Raw genomic sequence first — 19,061 nt, 5'->3', positions numbered from 1 at the left:
TCAAGGTCTATAAGAGAGAGTTTTCGAAATTCATTTGATTAAGTCCTGGTGAGGTTATATATCTTAGTAGTATTATTATCGCTCCTAACCTAATTCCCTATAGGAGAGCCTAACCCTAACCCCTAACCAGGTTATTTAGAGCCCCTTTTAGGGCTTAGTACTGATCATTAGGGCTTCTATAGCCTATGCTCATAGGGCTTTTATACTAAAGCTAATGAAGGCTCACCGGGAGCTCACCGGGAACCTTAAGAATACGTTAAAATAACTTCACTGGGAATCAAGATTTAATCCTATCGAGTTCACCGGGAAGATACTTATAGACTTTCGCACCCTATAAACTACTCACCGGGAGCAATCTTTCGAAAATTTCACCCTGTTCCCTCTTGAAAATCGAAGAAATCGAAAAGAAAAAGAAAAATTCCCGCCCAAGGCCACGCCCTCCCCGCCCGTATCGCGCATGGGGGTCACCGGGGACTGCTCCTGAAGTCATTTGTTTTAGGCGATAGCGCTTCTGCCCCACTCTACCCTCTCCCTCTCCCACCCCCATTACCCCGCTACCCCGCTACCCCGCTACCCCGCTTCCTCTGTCCCTCTGTCCCTTTCTTACTTTTCTATCGAGTTGATTTCATTATACTTTATACTATATCTGTTTTCAACTCTCTTTTCGTTTCTTAAACCCCAGAGACTAGAGAGATTGCAAACAACTTTACCAATACAAAGTTAGTATCTCTAGATTATATGAATAATATATATCTACTCAACTAACTATATAAGTATCCTCCTTTTATTCGTATATTCAAATGATCTAATACTAAGCTTTATCTTATTCTAGTTTCACAAAACGCGTCTTGCAATCATGAAACCAAGTATAAATAATTGTATACTAATGATCTTCCAGGACTAGTTTACTTCCACCTAAAATAATACTTATATCTCAGAATCACTACTTCTCACATACTCACCGACATCTTCTTTATACAATCTTTAGAAATAATCGATTATTAATGGATATTTATTTTCCGATAAATCTTTACCTGTGATTTTACTATAGGTCGTGTCACGATATACTGTCACGATAGCGTGACCATTCAGGATGTAATTATATCCTGTTACACTATCTTGTCACGTAACCGTGACCCGATTCGAAATACTCAAGCATTTGTCACGGTATCATGTCACGTTAATCTGATGATATTGCTGTTACGATGTGCCATGAAGTCCCACCCGTTTGATCAAGATTTCCATATCATGTCACGTTTCATTAATGAATCGTGAGCTGTAACATAAATCCAATACTTCAACCGACAAGCATCTATGTACTCTGATTACATTTCTCACGGCATATTGTAACGGGTTTTGTGATCGAAGAGAACTCGGAAAGGGAAGGCTTATCAAAAGCCTATAATGACTACTAAAGAGATTCGTCGAATTATAAGAACGATCGCTAAAGATTGGAGCGGAAGGAGGATCGCTTTCGAATAGGTTGAAAATGTGCTTGGCATTGAGGCTTCGGTGCGTACAATTCGAAAGGAATTGCGTCGACATGGGTATAGGAGGTGTATAGCATATCCTAGGCCCTTTATCTTGAGGATGCAAGCAAAAAAGAGGCTAGATTTTGCGTATAGGCATCGCTGGTGGGGAACTAGTGATGCCGCTGCCGCTAGGCTAGGAGGGGGGGATTGGAGGCTAGTTATATGGTCGGACGAAAGCACTTTCGAACTGGGAAAAGCGGGTAGGATATGGGTTACTAGACGGGTTGATGAAAAGAGATGCACTGGTTGCATTAAATTAGTGTATCGATTAGGAACGGTGTCGGTGATGATATGGGGTGCGATCGGCTGGAATTATAAATCTCCATTGATCTTCTTGGAAAGGCTTGAGGACAACAAAGGCATCACCTCCAAAGCATATATGCAACAAGTCCTTAAGCCTATTGTATTCCCACTATTCGACGAGCTAGGACCTGAATATATATTCATGGAGGACGGTTCTAAGGTGCATTCCGGGCATGCCCGTAGAGCTCGATTGGAGCATGGTGTACAAGGCTTTGATTGGCCACCCTCCTCTCCGGATCTTAATCTAATTGAGAAAGTATGGCGATGGATGAAAGAGGAACTAAAAAAGCTACCATTTGTACCTACTTCCATAAAGGAATTGAAACGTGAATTGCAAGCTCTCTGGGATAGGGTGGATCCCTTAGATTTCAAGCCATATACTGAGAGATTGACTTGCAAGATTGAAGATGTAATTGAAGTACGAGGATTAGCTATTATTCATTAATATAATAATCAAATTTTATAAGATTATATTGTGTGGTTGATTTATCATTAAATTTTAAAAAATTAGACCGAAAAATGGGTGATGTGCGACAAGCCGGGGCCTCAACTCTCACTACATTTGCGCGAGTATGAGATTTGATGTTGCCTACGTAGTGTTGATCCTACATGTCAGTGTTACTACAGTTTCACTACAAACAAGCCTGTTCAACGTCTCCGTTTTAACATGGTCTTCATATTTGTCAGGCATTCCCTCCGACAGCAGAGTCTACGTCTCGTCTTTTCAGGTCGACTAATACAATCTCAAGATATGTTTCTCTCATCACTACAGTTGAGACGAGTATAGGAGCTTAGGTTTATTATGATCGACTAAAGTTCACACATACAAAATATCGTTGCATTTTTACCACCCTAACATCTTCGTACCCGAGGCGATCTGTCCTCCCCATTCATGTCAAAAGACAATCATATCTCACTACCTTCGAATTATGAGAACTTGGGTATAATATCGCTGCTTGCCAAAAAAGCATGCCTGCAGTCCATGTATTCATCATTTTTGTCGCTATCAAATATATCCAAGAAATTGCCAATCTACGTGTTTGATGCTGAGGGTGATGAGAGTCGATGATCTCGATTGTGACAGATACAAAATTCTTTCTGCAGTGACTTCTTTCCCCACGCGGACCTGGGATAGCGCAAGATTCAGATACTTCGGTCAGCCGTTATCAAGCTTCCTGCAAGTGTTATAGCCTCAGTCTTACTTGAACGCGTTTTTCTAAGTCGAATTATGAAGGTTCGGGAAATCGGAAGAACGGGAACCGGTTGGGGGTAAGTCATCGCAACTGGCTTGAAGAGAAACTCGTTCGTTTAGCGGTGAATTCATAAATTTGAAGGAGTACTTCATATTATTCATTTTGCATCGAAATGGTTAACTGACTGCGATGAAGGACCGCACTGATAGGGTAGGGTTATATGCGTAAGCTACGAGCGCATGTTGCTCACATATTGACAAGCTCGGCCAGAAGCATTGCTGGAAATGAGAGCCATACCGTTCAAACCTTAACTTCTTGAAGACTACGTGTCAGTGCAAGCAAAGCCTCCATGTGAGGATGTAGCATCAAATACTTTTGTCCCAATCACCATCGCGACTACCCCGACCCTGCCCAAATTATCTGGTCGCCTGGGCCCGAATATAGATGCCCATAATCGCCTTACATGTGGGAGCACGTCATGATCTATCACCATATGCCAGTGTTTGCGAAGGAATTGTCGATGCCGCAGATAGCAGACTCTCTGTTGGAGGTTTGTGGAAAGCCGATAGCATTCGAACGCGACTTTGACATGCGTGTCGTATTGTTTCGCGGCGACGATTCGATACGGGAATTGATATGACGAGACTCGGAAGTGTTGAATCCATCATGTCAAAGGTGCCAAAATGATGCAGCAAAGATTCGGGTTCAGTTTAAAGGACGTCAGTTAGTCTGTGTTGCGGTGGTGTTGGTGTCCGTGGTGATAAGTGGTAATTGTTGCAATTGAAGTGCGGGGTAATCATGGCGGGGTAATTGCCACAGCTGGAAACGCCTTCAACCTCGTTTTGTAAACGGATTTCAAATGTTATTGACGTAACACTGAGCGAAGAGTTACTGCAGGAATCACACATATCCCGCTTTCATGTACATATCCAGTTCATAGATCCTCTCCGAAACAAAGTAAGATCGACCCACCAGTGGGTGCACGGACTCACGGGACACGCGTTTTTTGAAAATAGCCTCAAAATAAATAATTCAAAATATACATAATCAATTCAACTTCAAAATGCCACCCAATACACGATCAATTAAATATAAGACTACTCCTATTAATAGAGAATTATATAAAGAATATAATTCACCGAAAAAATCGTACTTTTTTGGTGAATTCGATTGATGCTGTGCAAAAGAAAGTATACGCTCCATTTCCACCTGATTAGATATACTAAGCTCTATAAGTCATCGATGGCTTTAAGAAAAAGATATATTAGAAAGGTAAACCTATAAGCAAACTTGCAAGCTTTCAAAGAATCTAGGGGGACCTATATCAATCGATAAGGTTACTTACAAGATGCTTGTTTCACCCTTCTGAAATAAGCTACAAATCAAACCTTACAAAGTAATAATTGAACACTTCAAATTAAGGGTTAAACAATGCTCTTTACAAAAGAATTTGAAGAGATTTATAAATCAAGGTTAGCACTACAAAGCTACCTATTCAGAAAAGCGTATTGATAGTCGATAGCGTGGGAAACGCGTTATATTCGGTAATATGCATAAATATAACATTATAAAAGGATTTTGGAAATATATTGTACATACAGACGAAATACATATGGATCCTGCTTTTATAAGGAAAGAAGAGATTCTAAGAAAAGCTGGAACTTGATATAAACCAAAAAACATAATGGAATACCCCTCATTAGAGAGTAATAAAATCCATTGTGGAGTATAAATCACTTTCGAGGAAAAAGCTGAAAATCTTGAATTCTATTACGACGAAGAGGAATATACAAATAAACCTAAGCCTGAATCTAAGTTTAGGATACATCTCAAAACTGAAAGTTGTAATTTCTATGAGAAGCGTATCCGTATATAAAAAGCTAAAAAGCTGCATCCCAAGGATATCAAGCCTTAGGGCAATGCTATAACCCAGGAATACTATATTAAACGACTACTCCTAGTTTATATAAAAGCAATTGAGAGGCTATGGGCAAAAGATTCTACACATAAATGGCTTTTAATAGAGAATAATAATGGTTCCCATGGTTTTGTTAAATATGGTTTTGCATAAGAGCTTAGGGATGTATACAATATCGAAAATCTACCTCATCCCCCTAATTCATTTGATCTGAATTCAATAGAGAGTATTTGGAATATATTAAAACAATAAGTTTGGAAAAGATAGTGGAAAATATTGAATAAATTAAAGGAGGTTATGTAGGACGAATGGAACAAGATTACGCAGGAGGAAATTCAAAAAAGATATATAAAACTACCCGGTAGATGTAGGACTATAATTGATACAAATGGGAGCTGTGTACGATCAAAATTGTAATAGTTATTAGCTATTTAGTCGTAATATTATCTCATTTTGGGTTTTTTGAAGCTATACAGACTGTCCCGTGAGTCCGTGCACCCACTGGTGACCCCTTACATTGTAATATTACCCCTTTGCACGAATGTTTGCACGAATGGGGTAGGTGGAATGTAACCTTACTTTGACCTTCAGTAAGGTATGTTCAGACGTGACGTGAGTAAGGTTACCTACACGAGTGAAGCAGAAATCTGTGTGCATTGCCAACGTTAACTCTCAACTCTTTCCAGGGCATCTAGAGGTTGACATAACCATCAATTTGTGTCTCCAATGAATGATATTGGTCTTCCAGATATGGTCGATCCAAAGCAGCAAGAGATTCATTGAGTCTGCTTATTCTTCAGATGAATTTTCCCAGGGAAGCAAGAACATACTTGGTATATCAAGAGAAACCACTATCCATCTGCCGTCGTAAAAACAAAAAAGAAATTCATGCGGTGCTCTCAAAATATTCCATTCCCCCACAGATTGATCAAGACTTGTTTTCTAATTCTTCCAAGTGAGGGTCACCAATGCCAGCCAGACACACTTCACCACTCTACCAACTCCAAATCCCCATTGCGGTTGAACTGAGAGTCTTTTAATCTTTTCACCAAACTCGCCATATCCTTGAGTCTCGTACACGTCTCCATATCCATCTTGATAGAATCCGTCATCCTTCGGAATCATTTTACTAGATTTCTTTTTGACTTCTGAAAGGGCTCTCCAAATCATTCCGTAGAGCTCAATACAAGACTCATGTTGCCTTCCTCCTTGATCACACCATCGTTTAGGAATTTTATACTCCTTGAAGCATACTGTTCTGCCGACCCGGCAGTTTAGTATTCCCATCGATGTTATCATCATTGAAAATTATCATGCCAACAGTATTATTTAGGACGGAGGTAAGTACTATTCAATGAATTTGATACAAATACGTGGAAGTAACGAGTATTTTCTGGCGCTTGCATCTCACTTCTCAATGTCTTGTAAGAAAATAGAAACGTGGCTAATAGTTAGTCCCTTCATGTGTAAACATTTGTCAATGTCGCGTTGCGAACATATCTATCATGACGGGAGTAGTCAAGCCAAGTCAATACATTCATTCGTCTCGACATCGGGCTTGGGGATAAGTGTTGAATAGTTTCTTTCTTCAAAATTAAGAGAAGGGAGATTCCAAAGAGACTAAGCATCTCAACTAGCCTCAAATTCTGTACCTAGGACTTCCTCCTCTTCAGTGACTGCCCCGCGAATTGATCTCACTCTGCAAATACCGGATAAGCATAGCTGCGAGGTTTTGTTCACTCTACTTTCCAACTACATCATGATTCGCTTTCTTGATAACAGAACTTATTGATTCCTTATTACATTGCATTCTCGAGATTCGTATTCTCATGATTGGCCGTGTCTCCGGGCCACCCTCTAACAATGAGGTGCTGGGAAGCAATATAGTACCCCTAAAATAATTCAAACCCAGGATCTCGCATGCAAATCCCAAGTGACCAACTGACCGATCTGACAATCGATTAAAGTGACTTGTTAAATCCAATCAGGATTTTCGTTCGATTTTCTACTTCTTTTGAGTGCACGTCTTCGGCGGCAGAATACTCCTTTTAGTACATTCATTAATGAAGGAGATCTCTTCTCATTATAGACATTGTCTCATCAGGGCTGATAACAAGGTTATACTCACACACCATCGCTTTTGGTGGTTTCTCACTTTTAGGAAAGCAGAGATCGATCTCAAGATGACATATAAAACTTTTCAGTCAGTTAATCTACATACAGGTAGATTGATCGCAATCACATCAGAATCCATTTGACGCACAAAAAGGTGCTCTTACCTTGAGCCCTGCGCTGAGAATGCCACCGCGGAGAATCCCATATCTAACGCCCTATACTAATGAATATGACATCTCGAAAGAAAACCCCCTATCCTGCGGCGTCTCCCAACAATGAACAGCTTAACAGATTCCAAATGAACATTAGGAGTGTTGTATCATCGACTCAAACACAAATCGCGTGGCAATAGAGTTTATGGTAATGGATGCATGCACGGTGTGGCGATGTCAATTAGACGGAGAACCATTCGAGATTAATATTATTTAACCATGTTTAAATCCATGTTTCTCATCTCTGCCATTAGTCAATACCCCCATTCATTGGTACACATGATATATACACACGTCGCAGGCCATTGAAATCATAATAAAACTGTACAACACTTCCGCGGAGACACCTCACCAAGACCACAGCACTCCCTGCCTGAACCGAGTCTGGTAAATATCTATCTCACACTAACGAAAAAAGAAACCAATAGGCATAAGTCTATTCCCAGCGCTCTTTGATGTCGTCGCACTAGCGGCACTACCAGTGATTGTTCCAGTTCCGGCTCCCGCGTCACTACTCGAACCGCTTTTCGTTCCAAAAGTTCCCTCTTCACTTTGAGGGAATGAAACTGCTGATGGTGTAGAATAAGTCCCCTTGACACCACCACCGGAGCATTTATCCGGCACTCCTTTAGCAATAGCAGATGCAGCTCCCCAACTAGGACCAAAATTTCCCTCTCTGGCTCGTTGCATGGTGAGGAAAGACGCATAAGACCATGTAAGGTCTACTGCACTCAGAGCGGTACCATTTTCGCGAGAGAACTGTTCGGCTAGTGCTCCGTCTTCTGGTGTGTATGTTGCGGCGATCGATACAAAACCATCTGCATAGTCTTGCAGAGCCTTGATTACGTCCTTAAATTGGCTCGAATCGCTTGCGAAAGTACCTGTCTGTATTCCGGGGACTAAGTCTGTGAAAAATTCATGGCTAATGTCGGTTACGGTAATGCTTTCTGTGCTGTTATATGTCCATAGAGCATCATAAAGTTGTTCTGCTGCAGCGTATGTGCATATATACCATGGATTTCCTCCTTGATAAACATCCTCAGCATAGCGTCCGATAGCTGCAGCTTGTCCTGTTGAAGCATTTGAGTTTATAGTATAAATGGAGCGGAAAGAATCGACCAATACTTTATGGTTTGCAAGAGCGCGGTCTGAACAAGGCTGGAAAGTTGTAGAATCACATCCCACAGCTGGATCGGAATCAAAAGTATGTATCGAAGTCAATATTGAATTACAATCCAATCCGGAACGATCGTAAGTTGTTGATTGCACTTGAATGTTCGAGTCGATGCTAGTTCCATTCCAATAATCCTGTAGCATGCAAAGAACCTCGGGGGCCTGCTCCTCGCAGTCGTTACATGATTCTCCGAGGGAGGTGGCGAATTTTGCTCCTTCTACCAATGCTCGATGTTGAACCGCGGTGGTGAAAAAAGATGATCCATTAACTTCTTCCCATAAATCAAAGCCGGAGAAGTTCCAATACTGAGAAACATATGCCAAATCGTTTCGAACAATTGGCCAGATAATATTCTTGACAGTATCGTTTTGTCCCAAGGTAAGGCGATCGTTACCGAATGAAATCAAAGCTATGGCACGTAAAGCTGGCCCATCACGTTGAGGGCGTCCCCATTCACCTAAGAATGCAGTTTCATTGGTGTAATATTTTGGTTCTGCCAAACCTGCGCCGGTCGCCAAGTCTCCAGATGGATTCTCAACGGTTTGTAGTTTTGCTTGAGCAGTAACATAATCTTCAATAAGAGTTTGGAGGCTTGAATTGCCAGTATCAATAAGATATTTGAAAGTCAACGCCGAATCCCGAGTCCAAGTGTAAAAGTCTAATCGGGGTTGGTGTCAGTGTTACCTCCCGAGCTTAGGGTGTCGGTTGACTCACAATTAGGATCAACTGTACTTGGGCTTGCAACAACAATTCCGGCACTCGCACCCTGAGCCTTAGAGCCGTCGGGACCGATGTTATTTAGGATACCCTGAAGGGAGATCGGACTTTGAGTCGTCAAGTAATCATCAATTGTACCCGTCGTACGTGTCGATAATTTGGGATGTTCAAGGCCTGTGGCCGAAGATAAAACCCCAGCCACAAATCTATTCAAACATCAGCACATTTTCAACGTATCAGGGATCAAATGATACGACTTACGCAGTAGTTCGCTCCCACAACATGGTTACACAGCAGATAGGATATTTGGAATTTAGGAATTGTAAGCAAGTTGTGGGATATCGAATTCTGAAGGATGAGGATTGATTGAAAGCGCGCAACGATTGCCCGGGTGAGCCAATAAAATTTAGCAGAAGAAGTTCCGAGTCCACAATTGCCACTAATGTGATTATTAGATGTTGTGGTCGGCGACATTCGATACAACAACACAAGAGAAGGAGTCAACAACAAAAATGGATGCATGGTGAGTGGAAGTACTTGTAATCCTTCACCACAAAACATGCAATTGAGTTTGTATGCCACGAAAAAGTGGCTAATTATCATTCGTTCTCGTTGTCACTATTGAAATTATTTAAAATGAAACAAAAGCGCGGGAACTTCTAAATCTGGTGAAATTTGTTGATCTATCCACAAATTCGTCCCATGATGTTACTCCAGATTACCAGATCGACCCCCTGATGCACGCTTTAACCTGATCATGATTAGTTTTGATACAACGACATGGTCTCGGAAATTGGTCTGCGGCTATTCTATTAAGGAGATGTAAATCACCACTTCTTTTCTCCCTCTTATCGAATTCTGGTACCGGTGAAGATTTCTGAGATCGATGGAACAAGACCTGGCTAATAAGTATGGCAAGAAATTTCAGGGAAACAATTCTTCCCTCATGTGCAAAATCACGCCATTCAAATATTCCAGGGGGCATTGAACTCACTTAGCGAATGCTGGGGCCGTTGGAACCCGAGTACTACGCTACATATCTACTGTATTACCCGTGCTTCCAACCGAAGGAACCTTGGAAGCCTCCACAACTGTCCCCACGGCTCGTGGCACCACTTACTTTATCGACCTCGGGACTTTTTGTGGATTGCGGTATATTTCTGAATGGTCTCGACGGTCAAGCTCTCGAATGTTGGAGTCAATAATCGCATTACACTTTACACTCCACAGAGTGGCCGTATGATTGCTCGACATTATTTGGCTGTCATTGAAAGAAGGATCATGTATTCTTTATCTTCGCTTTTCAATAAGGTTATGCCGGTTGCCCGTGTTCTTGAATCCTTCAACTATATCTCGTACTTGGCACGACATTAAATTGTTGATGCGGTATCGCCGTTGCATAAATCATACATAAGGTTACTGTATGGCACAGAAGTTAGAATTGGTTCTGGGTAAAAGGGCACGTTTTATTTCGGTGTGGGTGGTATTCATGTCATGCTAGTTCACATAACGTGCTATTTATAATGTTGTAATGCAGGAGTTGACATAATCGAGTTAAATTCCCTTACGACTAAGACTGCAAGGGGCTGATAAAGATCCCAGAGAAAACCAATCGTATAGTTATGCAAATTCAATCTTAGCTTGATTTCTAATATTCAAAACTTATTTACTCGTACGTTCGTCGTAAATCCCATTTCCATTCCTTCCTTCTGGTAATCTCACCAAGTGAATCCAGGAATATCTCTTTTTTCAAGCTTCATCCAAATATCATCCCAATAAAACATAGCGCCAACCAGAATACGTTTTGGGGATGGAGTTTCTTTGCTGGGGAGGCACAGTCGTGGATTGAATGCTCGGAAAAACTGTTCATTGTTAGTAATGGCCCAGACAGGTAACTAACGCGTCGGGAGTCAGAATTACTCACCATCAAAGGAGTCTTCATCAATTCAATCATTGCAAGATCCTTACCCAAGCAACTTCGAGTACCATATCCAAAAGTAGCAAGATATTTATCAAATACTTTACCAGCTTCTCCATTGTTTTCCAACCACCTTTCGGGTCTGAATTCGTCTGCATCTTTTCCATAAACTGCCGGATCACGGTTCGCCATGTAAGCAGTGCTGGTAACTTCAGTTCCAACTGGAATGATTTTTCCATCGATTACAAGTGGAGCATGATCAGCTTGGACGAGACGAGGGAAGATGTTAGGAGCCGAAGGACATAAGCGTAAGGATTCTTTGACACAAGCAACGTAGTATGGGCAGTTCTTGGAAACTTCTGCCGCAGCCGGGACAGGTGTAGATAATGCACCGCTGTCGAAAGCGGCGTCAATCTCAGCCACCATTTTGGCGTATACTGTAGGGTTAGAAAGAAGGTAGGCCATCATTGCTCCCATGGTTGTTCCGGTAGTATCGGCACCGGCTGTGAATAATAACATACATTCGGCTCGGATGTGATCTTCGGTGAGTGGTTGCCCTTGGGCATCGCGAGCCTCATAGAATCTAATTTGTTAGCCTTCTCTAAGACAAACAAGAGTGGGTTGTCATACGATTGTAGCAAGTCAACTCTGCCTTTGTCTTTTCCTCCCTCAGCAAGTTCCTTTTGTCTAGCTTTCATGATTCTGTTCGTCCATCTAATTAAGAACCCCATTCCTCCCTTATCCTTTTCACTCGAGACAAGGAATCGTCCAAGCCAAGTCTTCTTGATAAACTCAACGAAGGGGTACATTCTGCCAACAATTCCAAAGTAAAAAAATCCTTTATGGAGTTCTTCAATCAAATCATCAACGTCAGTAGCAGTATCCACGAATCCAAAAGCTTCTCCAAACCCAACCAAGCTGATGACATCGAATGCGGCAAAGGTTGCCCATCTTGACATATCAAAAGCTTTGTTTTGTTGAGCAAACATATCATTCAATTTTCTGATCCAAGCAATGATAATGTCGTTAATGAGAGGTTCATTCTTGACCATCTTAGACATCGAGTATGGTCCAGCGATTAATCGACGGAAGTGAGCATGGTGCGAATGTTGTTGCATATTGAAGACTGATTCTCCTGGACCAAGTGCACCAGTAACGTACCATTTTGTCTTAACAGCTTGACGATGGTAGATTTGAGGGAGGGAGAGAGCTGATGGGATCAACAGCTCAGTTGGTGATATTCGAAGAATATTTGCTATGACTGGATTAGAACTGAAAGATTATATGTTCGGGTCACAAGTTGTACACACTATTTTTCTCCTTGAGCAGGCGGTCATAAGTTTCCAATTCGATTCCCCTGATGTTCTGATATGTGTGCCAAAGTCTGGTTACTGATCCCCAGAAGGGACCATCAAAATCTTTGAGAGGATGGAAATATCTGTAATAGACAATCTGGTATATGAATGGTACAAGAAAGGCAATAGCAAGACCACCGGCCAAGCTCGGGCCCGTCAAGTATTGTCCAAACCTAGACACAGGTGTGTCTACTTCGACAATCTTCGTAGTTCCGTTTAGAGCATTCATTTTGGCTGCTGCCGGAGAAAATAACAAATTGAGCAAAGTATAACAGTTGGAGAATACACAACTGAATGGAGATATAGAATCTGTGTTCCTTTTGAAGACTTGAACATATATATACACATGTTTACAGTCTGGGCCTTCATCAAAATGAACTCGGCTCTTTTCCGCACTGCTGACTATGCGTTTCAATTCTACTTCTCTTCCATGCCAACGTCATGCTAGCCGAAGCCAGATCTCCGGCCTCGCCAAACCCCACTTATATCTGACATCTCACCAAAATGCCAATAAATGCTGAGTAAATAAGCAGTCATTATGACCAGAGGGGTTTGCGGAATTGTAGATTGCACTGATATTATCCAGCCTGCTTCTTCCGCGGAGGCTTCTTCGATTCTTCGATTCTTCAACGGGCGAACTGGTAAGAACCCCCGCAATCCCCGTGCTCACGACTCCTTTGTAAACCGGGGGTAAGATTTCGTAATTTGTATCTCCGGATCAGTGGTTTAATAGATTCCTGGGGTTATTCTACTATTGATACTGATTTAAAAGCACTCAATTTTATATCAAATAACATTGCAGAAATAGTACACATCAACTACATCTGAAACTGTGGGTTGGGGCAGTGCGGAAACATTTTAATGCACTTCCGTGGAGAAGGACGTTACAACATTCCATGTTTTTCTTTCTCTAATAGAGTAGGAGACTTTTGAGCCCTGTAGGGCTCTAAAAGGTCGAATTTTGAACCATGAAGAATTAAAGTTGCACAATGAAATGGATTTTGTAGTCAGCTTCTTAACCTTAAAACCTTAAACAAACAGGTGTAACCAACCTAATCATCCTCGGGGTACATTCTGCCACGAGAAAACGTGAAAACCACGACTGAACCAAATGAACGGTGTTGATACAAGCATTTTAATCAATTCAAGACTGCAAGAAGACATGCACGCGTATCTTGAATTGGCATTGATCATCTCGTAATGCCAAAATATAAGGTGACATGCTGAGATGAGATGACGAGAAATTCCAAGTAATTGACTCATCAACAGAGACCAATGCTATCGTAATCCTTCTCATCATTACTGTCCTGACAATTCACGATTTGAACAATGTCCGCGGCAGTATAATCTTACATTGATCCAGCACTGCCGGAAAACACAATGGCTCTTGAGTCTTACTGGGAACTTTCCCGCAATCCCCCATCAATCCATCAGTCTAATGCAATGAGCCTCAAGATGTGATCTGCAAGATATAGAACTTTCTGACTGGCAGTAGTCGGTCTCAAATCTCTTATTCCTACGAGCTGTTTGGACACTGGGATCCTGTCGCCACACTCGCGACATCTAACTTGCAGGAATACGAATATTGCGAACGGCCTTCATGTCAGATCTCCTACACTGCCCAGAAGTGTCATCAAGTATTGTATCACTTATTGTGCGGTGACCCAGGAGTTCGACTCACAAACATCCTATGTGTTCGTCTCAGAATAAACTAAGGTTTCCAAACGCTTGAGTAAGTAAACGTTCTCCGCGGTATGCATTTTCCTGCTTCTTTGGGTGATCTGCATTGGGTATCTCCACGGCCGGAATAGAATACTTTGTTAATCATGTATTCGCAGGAACAAGACATTATCTCAAAAGTCTTAGTCCCATGCATGTGATCGTCAAGTCAACCAAACACAAAACGCACCGATGATTTTTCTTGGTATAGTTCGCTGAATGATGCCATATCAAAGTAAGCGCGTACCGGAGTTAGTATTATATCTCTATTTCATTAAAATGTACTCTGTAGCCGGGCTTTTCTTGATAGGTTCGCTTCATCCTGTAAGGCTATAAACCTTCTAGGTTCATATTACCCAATTTGGCAATCTAATAACGAAGAAAAGTGGATACGCTAGATTCCGCACCGTAGTTACGGAAAGCTTTTCTGCCATGCGTCTTTAGGATTTCAGGAGAATTAAATTATGGAGACAAATCAAGCGAATGAGCCAGCCGTTTTAGGTAGCATCGGAGTGGGAACGATTTGATACTACATCGCCAAGCATGGTACATCGTAACACTCGATACAGGAGATTTCAGAATAGTGCACTCTTCTCCGTAGGAATAGAATGATACTGTGATGGAATTCCAATCATGACTCCTGCTAGCCAAATCCGGTAGAAGTTGACATCTCAATGGTAACTCAGTAATGGCGGAATAGGAGTATAGCCTTATGGTTCCAGCAATGTGAGATTATTGAGACATCCATAAATATCCCCTCATCCTCCTTCGAAGTAACACCATCCACATCCAACAAGCTTCTAACAACCATCATTGTCTATAAAGCATCAAGCCTCGAGTCATTCACATCTTTCGAACATAAAGCATTCTCTTGAAGCAATATTCTCGGGTTTCTCATCCCAATTATCCTACCAATCTCTTCAAGATGTTGAACTTAGATTTGATCATAGCAAATACTCATTTATCCATTCTCTATCTATTTCCTGTCGCCATCTTTGGCCTTTTCCTCAATCTCTATCGCAAAGCTATCCTTGGAAGATCGAATCAACAAAAATCCCAAGCTGGTGATGCCTATGCGACTGTGGAGAAGATCGCTACTTACGAGCCTCATGCTGCCCAAAAATCACTTCGAGATCTAATCGAGATCGATGGAGCCGGAACATGGCCGCCTACAACTGTATATGGTGATGCTTGGCCAGAGGTCCTTCGACCATTCCACGACATCTATCAAGCTATGGCACCTGCTCTATCAATCGCAGAACTCAGTGGCGATGATGTCAAGAACTTTCAACGATGCTTGGACTTCCGTGTACAGATGAGAACACTTTATAATGATCAAGTCAACATGGAACAAGTAAAGGCCCTCTTAGATGCAGCAGAAAACGACGAGAGCGTTCTATCACGGGCAGCTTGGAATGGTCTCTTCGCTTGTATTGCCTTGTCCAGACACTCTTTCCGGTAAGTACCATTATTCTATGTCGCCCAAAAAATGAAGTATTCGCTAACATTGCAAAGATGGGGAACAATCCCCATAGTCAAACTTGCTCAGGAAGAAAAAGTCGTTGAATTCCCTGCCTGTCTCGACCTCGCATGGCCATACCTCAAGAGACGATACGGTGTTACATCTCAAGGTGGTAATGTCGCAAGTAACTACCTCTGCAACTTTGATGATAAAGATCAGATTGTCTACCCGATCAATCCTACAATGGACGATCTCATTCAATCTGCCGAATACCACTTTGGCCATGTTTTTCCTCACATTGAAAGAGAAGCTCTCCCAATCTACCATATGGTAACTAGAGCTATCCAACAATATTCCCACGGCGACCGTATTGGCACCCTACAATCGCTCAAAGGAATCAACAAGGAATTACGCACACCCCTCAAGACCTATTATGAAACCATGCATGAATCCAAGATTTCGCGAAAAGTTTGGATGCATTATGCACAAGGATTTCAAGGCTGGGCTGCAGGTGATATTGACCCTGTCACCGGGGAATACACCGAATACGACGGTCTCTCAGGCAATCAACTGTTGTTACCACAGATCATGGATGCTTTCTTAGGACTCGAGAGATACTTGAACGAGGAGAATACACAACGCTACATGCCAAACCTACAACGCAGATTCCGTGAAACAATCGCTGAGCATAGCTTCCGCGATGAGGCTAAGACAAAGGGAGATGATGAGATCGAGGAACAAATGAACAACATTGTCAAGCAAATGAGAGTTTTCAGAACGGCACACAGAGTCAGGGTCAAGCCATACTTGAGTGTACCCGCTCCAGAGCGTATGATCATGACAGCTGGAAAGTCTGTGTTGGAGAAGGATGATGTTCATGATTACGAGTCTGCTATTGCGCCTCTGGATAAGATGTTGAAGGATAGACTATTGGCCACAAAATAGATTAGATTGTGGTATACTTTTCTCGTTCATTCAACGCCAAGATAGAACAGGGTTACTCAAGCTCCAAAGATACTTGTTCACCTTACTACTTTCTTTTGTTTGTCAAGGTTGGGAGGGTAGGATGGCGCTTCTTTGGTTTTTTTCCTTCTTCTGGATATAGGTTAGGGTTAGGGAAATAGACAAAAACATTAATGCTATGATGATTCAAACCATAAAAAATGATAGCGGACACAATTGGTTGGTGACTCCACTTGACAATCCTCTGGTCATGGTGTTCTCAAGGTACCGGTGGCATGACACTAGACGTATAGGTGTGATATATATCTAGTAGTACTATGATTGGTGCCTTCCACTTACAATCCTGTAGTGATGCTCTTTTTTGGCAGGCTCAAGGTGACATTGTTCCAAACAAGCATACATAATGTTACCATGTGAAAAAGATATCCAGAAGGAGGTGTCTTAGATGAGGTTGATATTGAGATACCCCACTTTCATGTGGCACGACTTTGCCGCTCAGCCACATATGATAAAATCAGTAGGTTCCAGGTTCCAAGGTTGGTTACACTACAGATGCAACCTTCACCAGGGGTTCTCATGTCTTAAGTAATCCGTTGCTATCCATTTTTAACCCAAAATGTAACTCCGGAAATGAGAAAATCCCAGATCCTAAATTTTTGAAAACATTCCATTCTTGTTTGGTATGCGCCTTCTCATAGGATTCTTTACATGTTAAGCTTAAATTATATGAAAGTCATGTTATGAATACCCAAGATACTTATCTCGTCTGCGTACCTGGTACGGACGGCATAATTTTACTCATTGTTGTTAGGGGTTGCACGTGCCGACACACAAGACACTCTTGTCATCTGTTTGTGACTTTTTGGCAATGGCCTGACAGCAGGACGATCGATGAAGAGCTGAACATCATCGGCAATCTGTTTGAACAGACTTGGCGGGAGATATTAAGTTGGGGTCTTACTTTCAAAATCTCAGAATACCTTCGAAAAATCCTCAAATCTCAAATTAGAACATCGCCGACTACAGTAATCATTGAGTTGTCTTCCCCCTTGGTCTGTCTTGCGCTGACAATAAAATTTCACCGACCCACATTGGTGTTCCAAGACTCTATGCTGATTAGTATGCATCTTGGTCTCCGGAGATATTCTGATGGATGCTGATGATGTATGACTAACTTCATGATATTCGACCCCTTTGTCGTATGATCGGGTGAGCTTACTCCAATCTTTGTCTGCTGAGCTGAGAAAGAATTACGCATTGCATCAATGCTTTAGTCCATTGTTTCCAGGTATGAGTTCGAATACCACTTCTTGCGTCAAATCTCTTCTCGTGGGCATCATATTTTCTACCTCCTCTCTTCCCATTGCGTCTCTATAAATTCGTTCGATTTCTCTAGTTCTCCTCTTGCACATTTATAATTCTAGTCATTATGTCAGCCAGTCATTTATACGTTTAAATTTTCTTTTTTTGTTACATTTCTGCAAATGTAAGTAATCATATCTCGAATTTAGAATAAAATGTTACTTTTTGATTTGTGTCCAAACAAGATAGACTCCATCTTGATCAAGTATCAGCCTTCGGACTTTGATTACGTGCACTTGATATTCTAGAGCTTAAACAACAATTACTTCGAGTCGCTTGCAACAAAATCCATTCCTGCTTCCATGTCACATACATGATATGAGGTATGGCAATTAGAAGCCACTACTCTTCAAAAAAGAAATGGTACCAACCTGTGGGAAAGCGAGAGCTTTGTTGTTGAGATATTTTGAGCTTGTCGAAGGTAGCACACTAGGTGATGAAGTGGGATGATGTGATGTGGAGGGTATGATAATGATGATGGAGATTGATATAGGGTAGGATCTCCCCCTTTTATATATTTGTGCTTGACACTGATAAGAGATGAAAGTTAATGTATTCCATTGACTTGAATTTTTCTGATTTTACATACTGGCTAACTTGATAAGACTGAGTTTTTCAAGGGTATTTTTAAAACTGGGTTTTATCTGCCGTCTACACCAAATGCGCATGGGTAAAAGACACTCTATCTATACAACATTGATTATTACGTTGAGACACAACTGCAACCTCCAGTAAACAGTCACACATACAATTGATATTGGATGCACAATTTTGTAGTGATGAATAAGTTCACGTGAAGTGCGAATGCGCCAGAATGTTGCACTGCGCGAGATTTGAGGTGTGATGGAAAACATTCTTGAATGCCAACATCTGCTATTGATTAATTTTCCTTTTTGAACTTAACAGCGACGTCCGTGGATGTCCAACCAAATGTACGACGTGAGGATGCATCATCTTCGGGTGCCTGGCCAAGTACATGGTCACTCGTCAAAGTCTTGGCTTGAACCACATAATACTCCCCATACAACTATCGGTAGCTGGTGTGACACTTCTCGAAGGAAAAGAAACAGACTAGTGACACTTCCATCGGAGTAAATACATTAATTATCCGAATTCTC

The 19,061-nt window shown here is 41.7% G+C and overlaps 4 protein-coding genes across 4 annotated transcripts; 1 reads left to right on the top strand and 3 right to left on the bottom strand.

Moving 5' to 3' along the window:
- Positions 1 to 3,504: 3,504 nt before the first annotated feature.
- Positions 3,505 to 3,693, bottom strand: EAE97_011786 (uncharacterized protein; the record flags this gene model as incomplete). Its single annotated transcript, XM_038882301.1, has 1 exon — positions 3,505 to 3,693. The coding sequence occupies one exon, from the start codon at positions 3,691 to 3,693 to the stop codon at positions 3,505 to 3,507; it is 189 nt and encodes a 62-aa protein (XP_038726911.1).
- Positions 3,694 to 7,678: 3,985 nt separating this feature from the next.
- EAE97_011785 (uncharacterized protein) lies at positions 7,679 to 9,448 on the bottom strand (the record flags this gene model as incomplete). The annotated part of the gene is made up of 3 exons (XM_038882300.1): positions 7,679 to 9,105; positions 9,162 to 9,370; positions 9,426 to 9,448. The coding sequence occupies 3 exons, from the start codon at positions 9,446 to 9,448 to the stop codon at positions 7,679 to 7,681; spliced, it is 1,659 nt and encodes a 552-aa protein (XP_038726910.1).
- Positions 9,449 to 10,882: 1,434 nt separating this feature from the next.
- EAE97_011784 (uncharacterized protein) lies at positions 10,883 to 12,666 on the bottom strand (the record flags this gene model as incomplete). Its single annotated transcript, XM_038882299.1, has 4 exons — positions 10,883 to 11,026; positions 11,089 to 11,665; positions 11,713 to 12,337; positions 12,393 to 12,666. 4 exons carry the CDS (start codon positions 12,664 to 12,666, stop codon positions 10,883 to 10,885), a joined length of 1,620 nt encoding a protein of 539 aa, XP_038726909.1.
- A 2,415-nt stretch (positions 12,667 to 15,081) lies between these two features.
- On the top strand, positions 15,082 to 16,563 carry EAE97_011783 (uncharacterized protein; the record flags this gene model as incomplete). The annotated part of the gene is made up of 2 exons (XM_038882298.1): positions 15,082 to 15,614; positions 15,672 to 16,563. 2 exons carry the CDS (start codon positions 15,082 to 15,084, stop codon positions 16,561 to 16,563), a joined length of 1,425 nt encoding a protein of 474 aa, XP_038726908.1.
- Between the last annotated feature and the right edge of the window lie 2,498 nt (positions 16,564 to 19,061).

The sequence above is a fragment of the Botrytis byssoidea genome (assembly GCF_014898295.1).
Source record: "Botrytis byssoidea strain MUCL 94 chromosome Unknown BBYS_041, whole genome shotgun sequence".
Classification (NCBI taxonomy): Eukaryota; Fungi; Ascomycota; class Leotiomycetes; order Helotiales; family Sclerotiniaceae; genus Botrytis; species Botrytis byssoidea.
The sequence above is the reverse complement of the archived record's forward strand: the minus strand, read 5'-3'. Positions and strand labels throughout refer to the sequence as shown.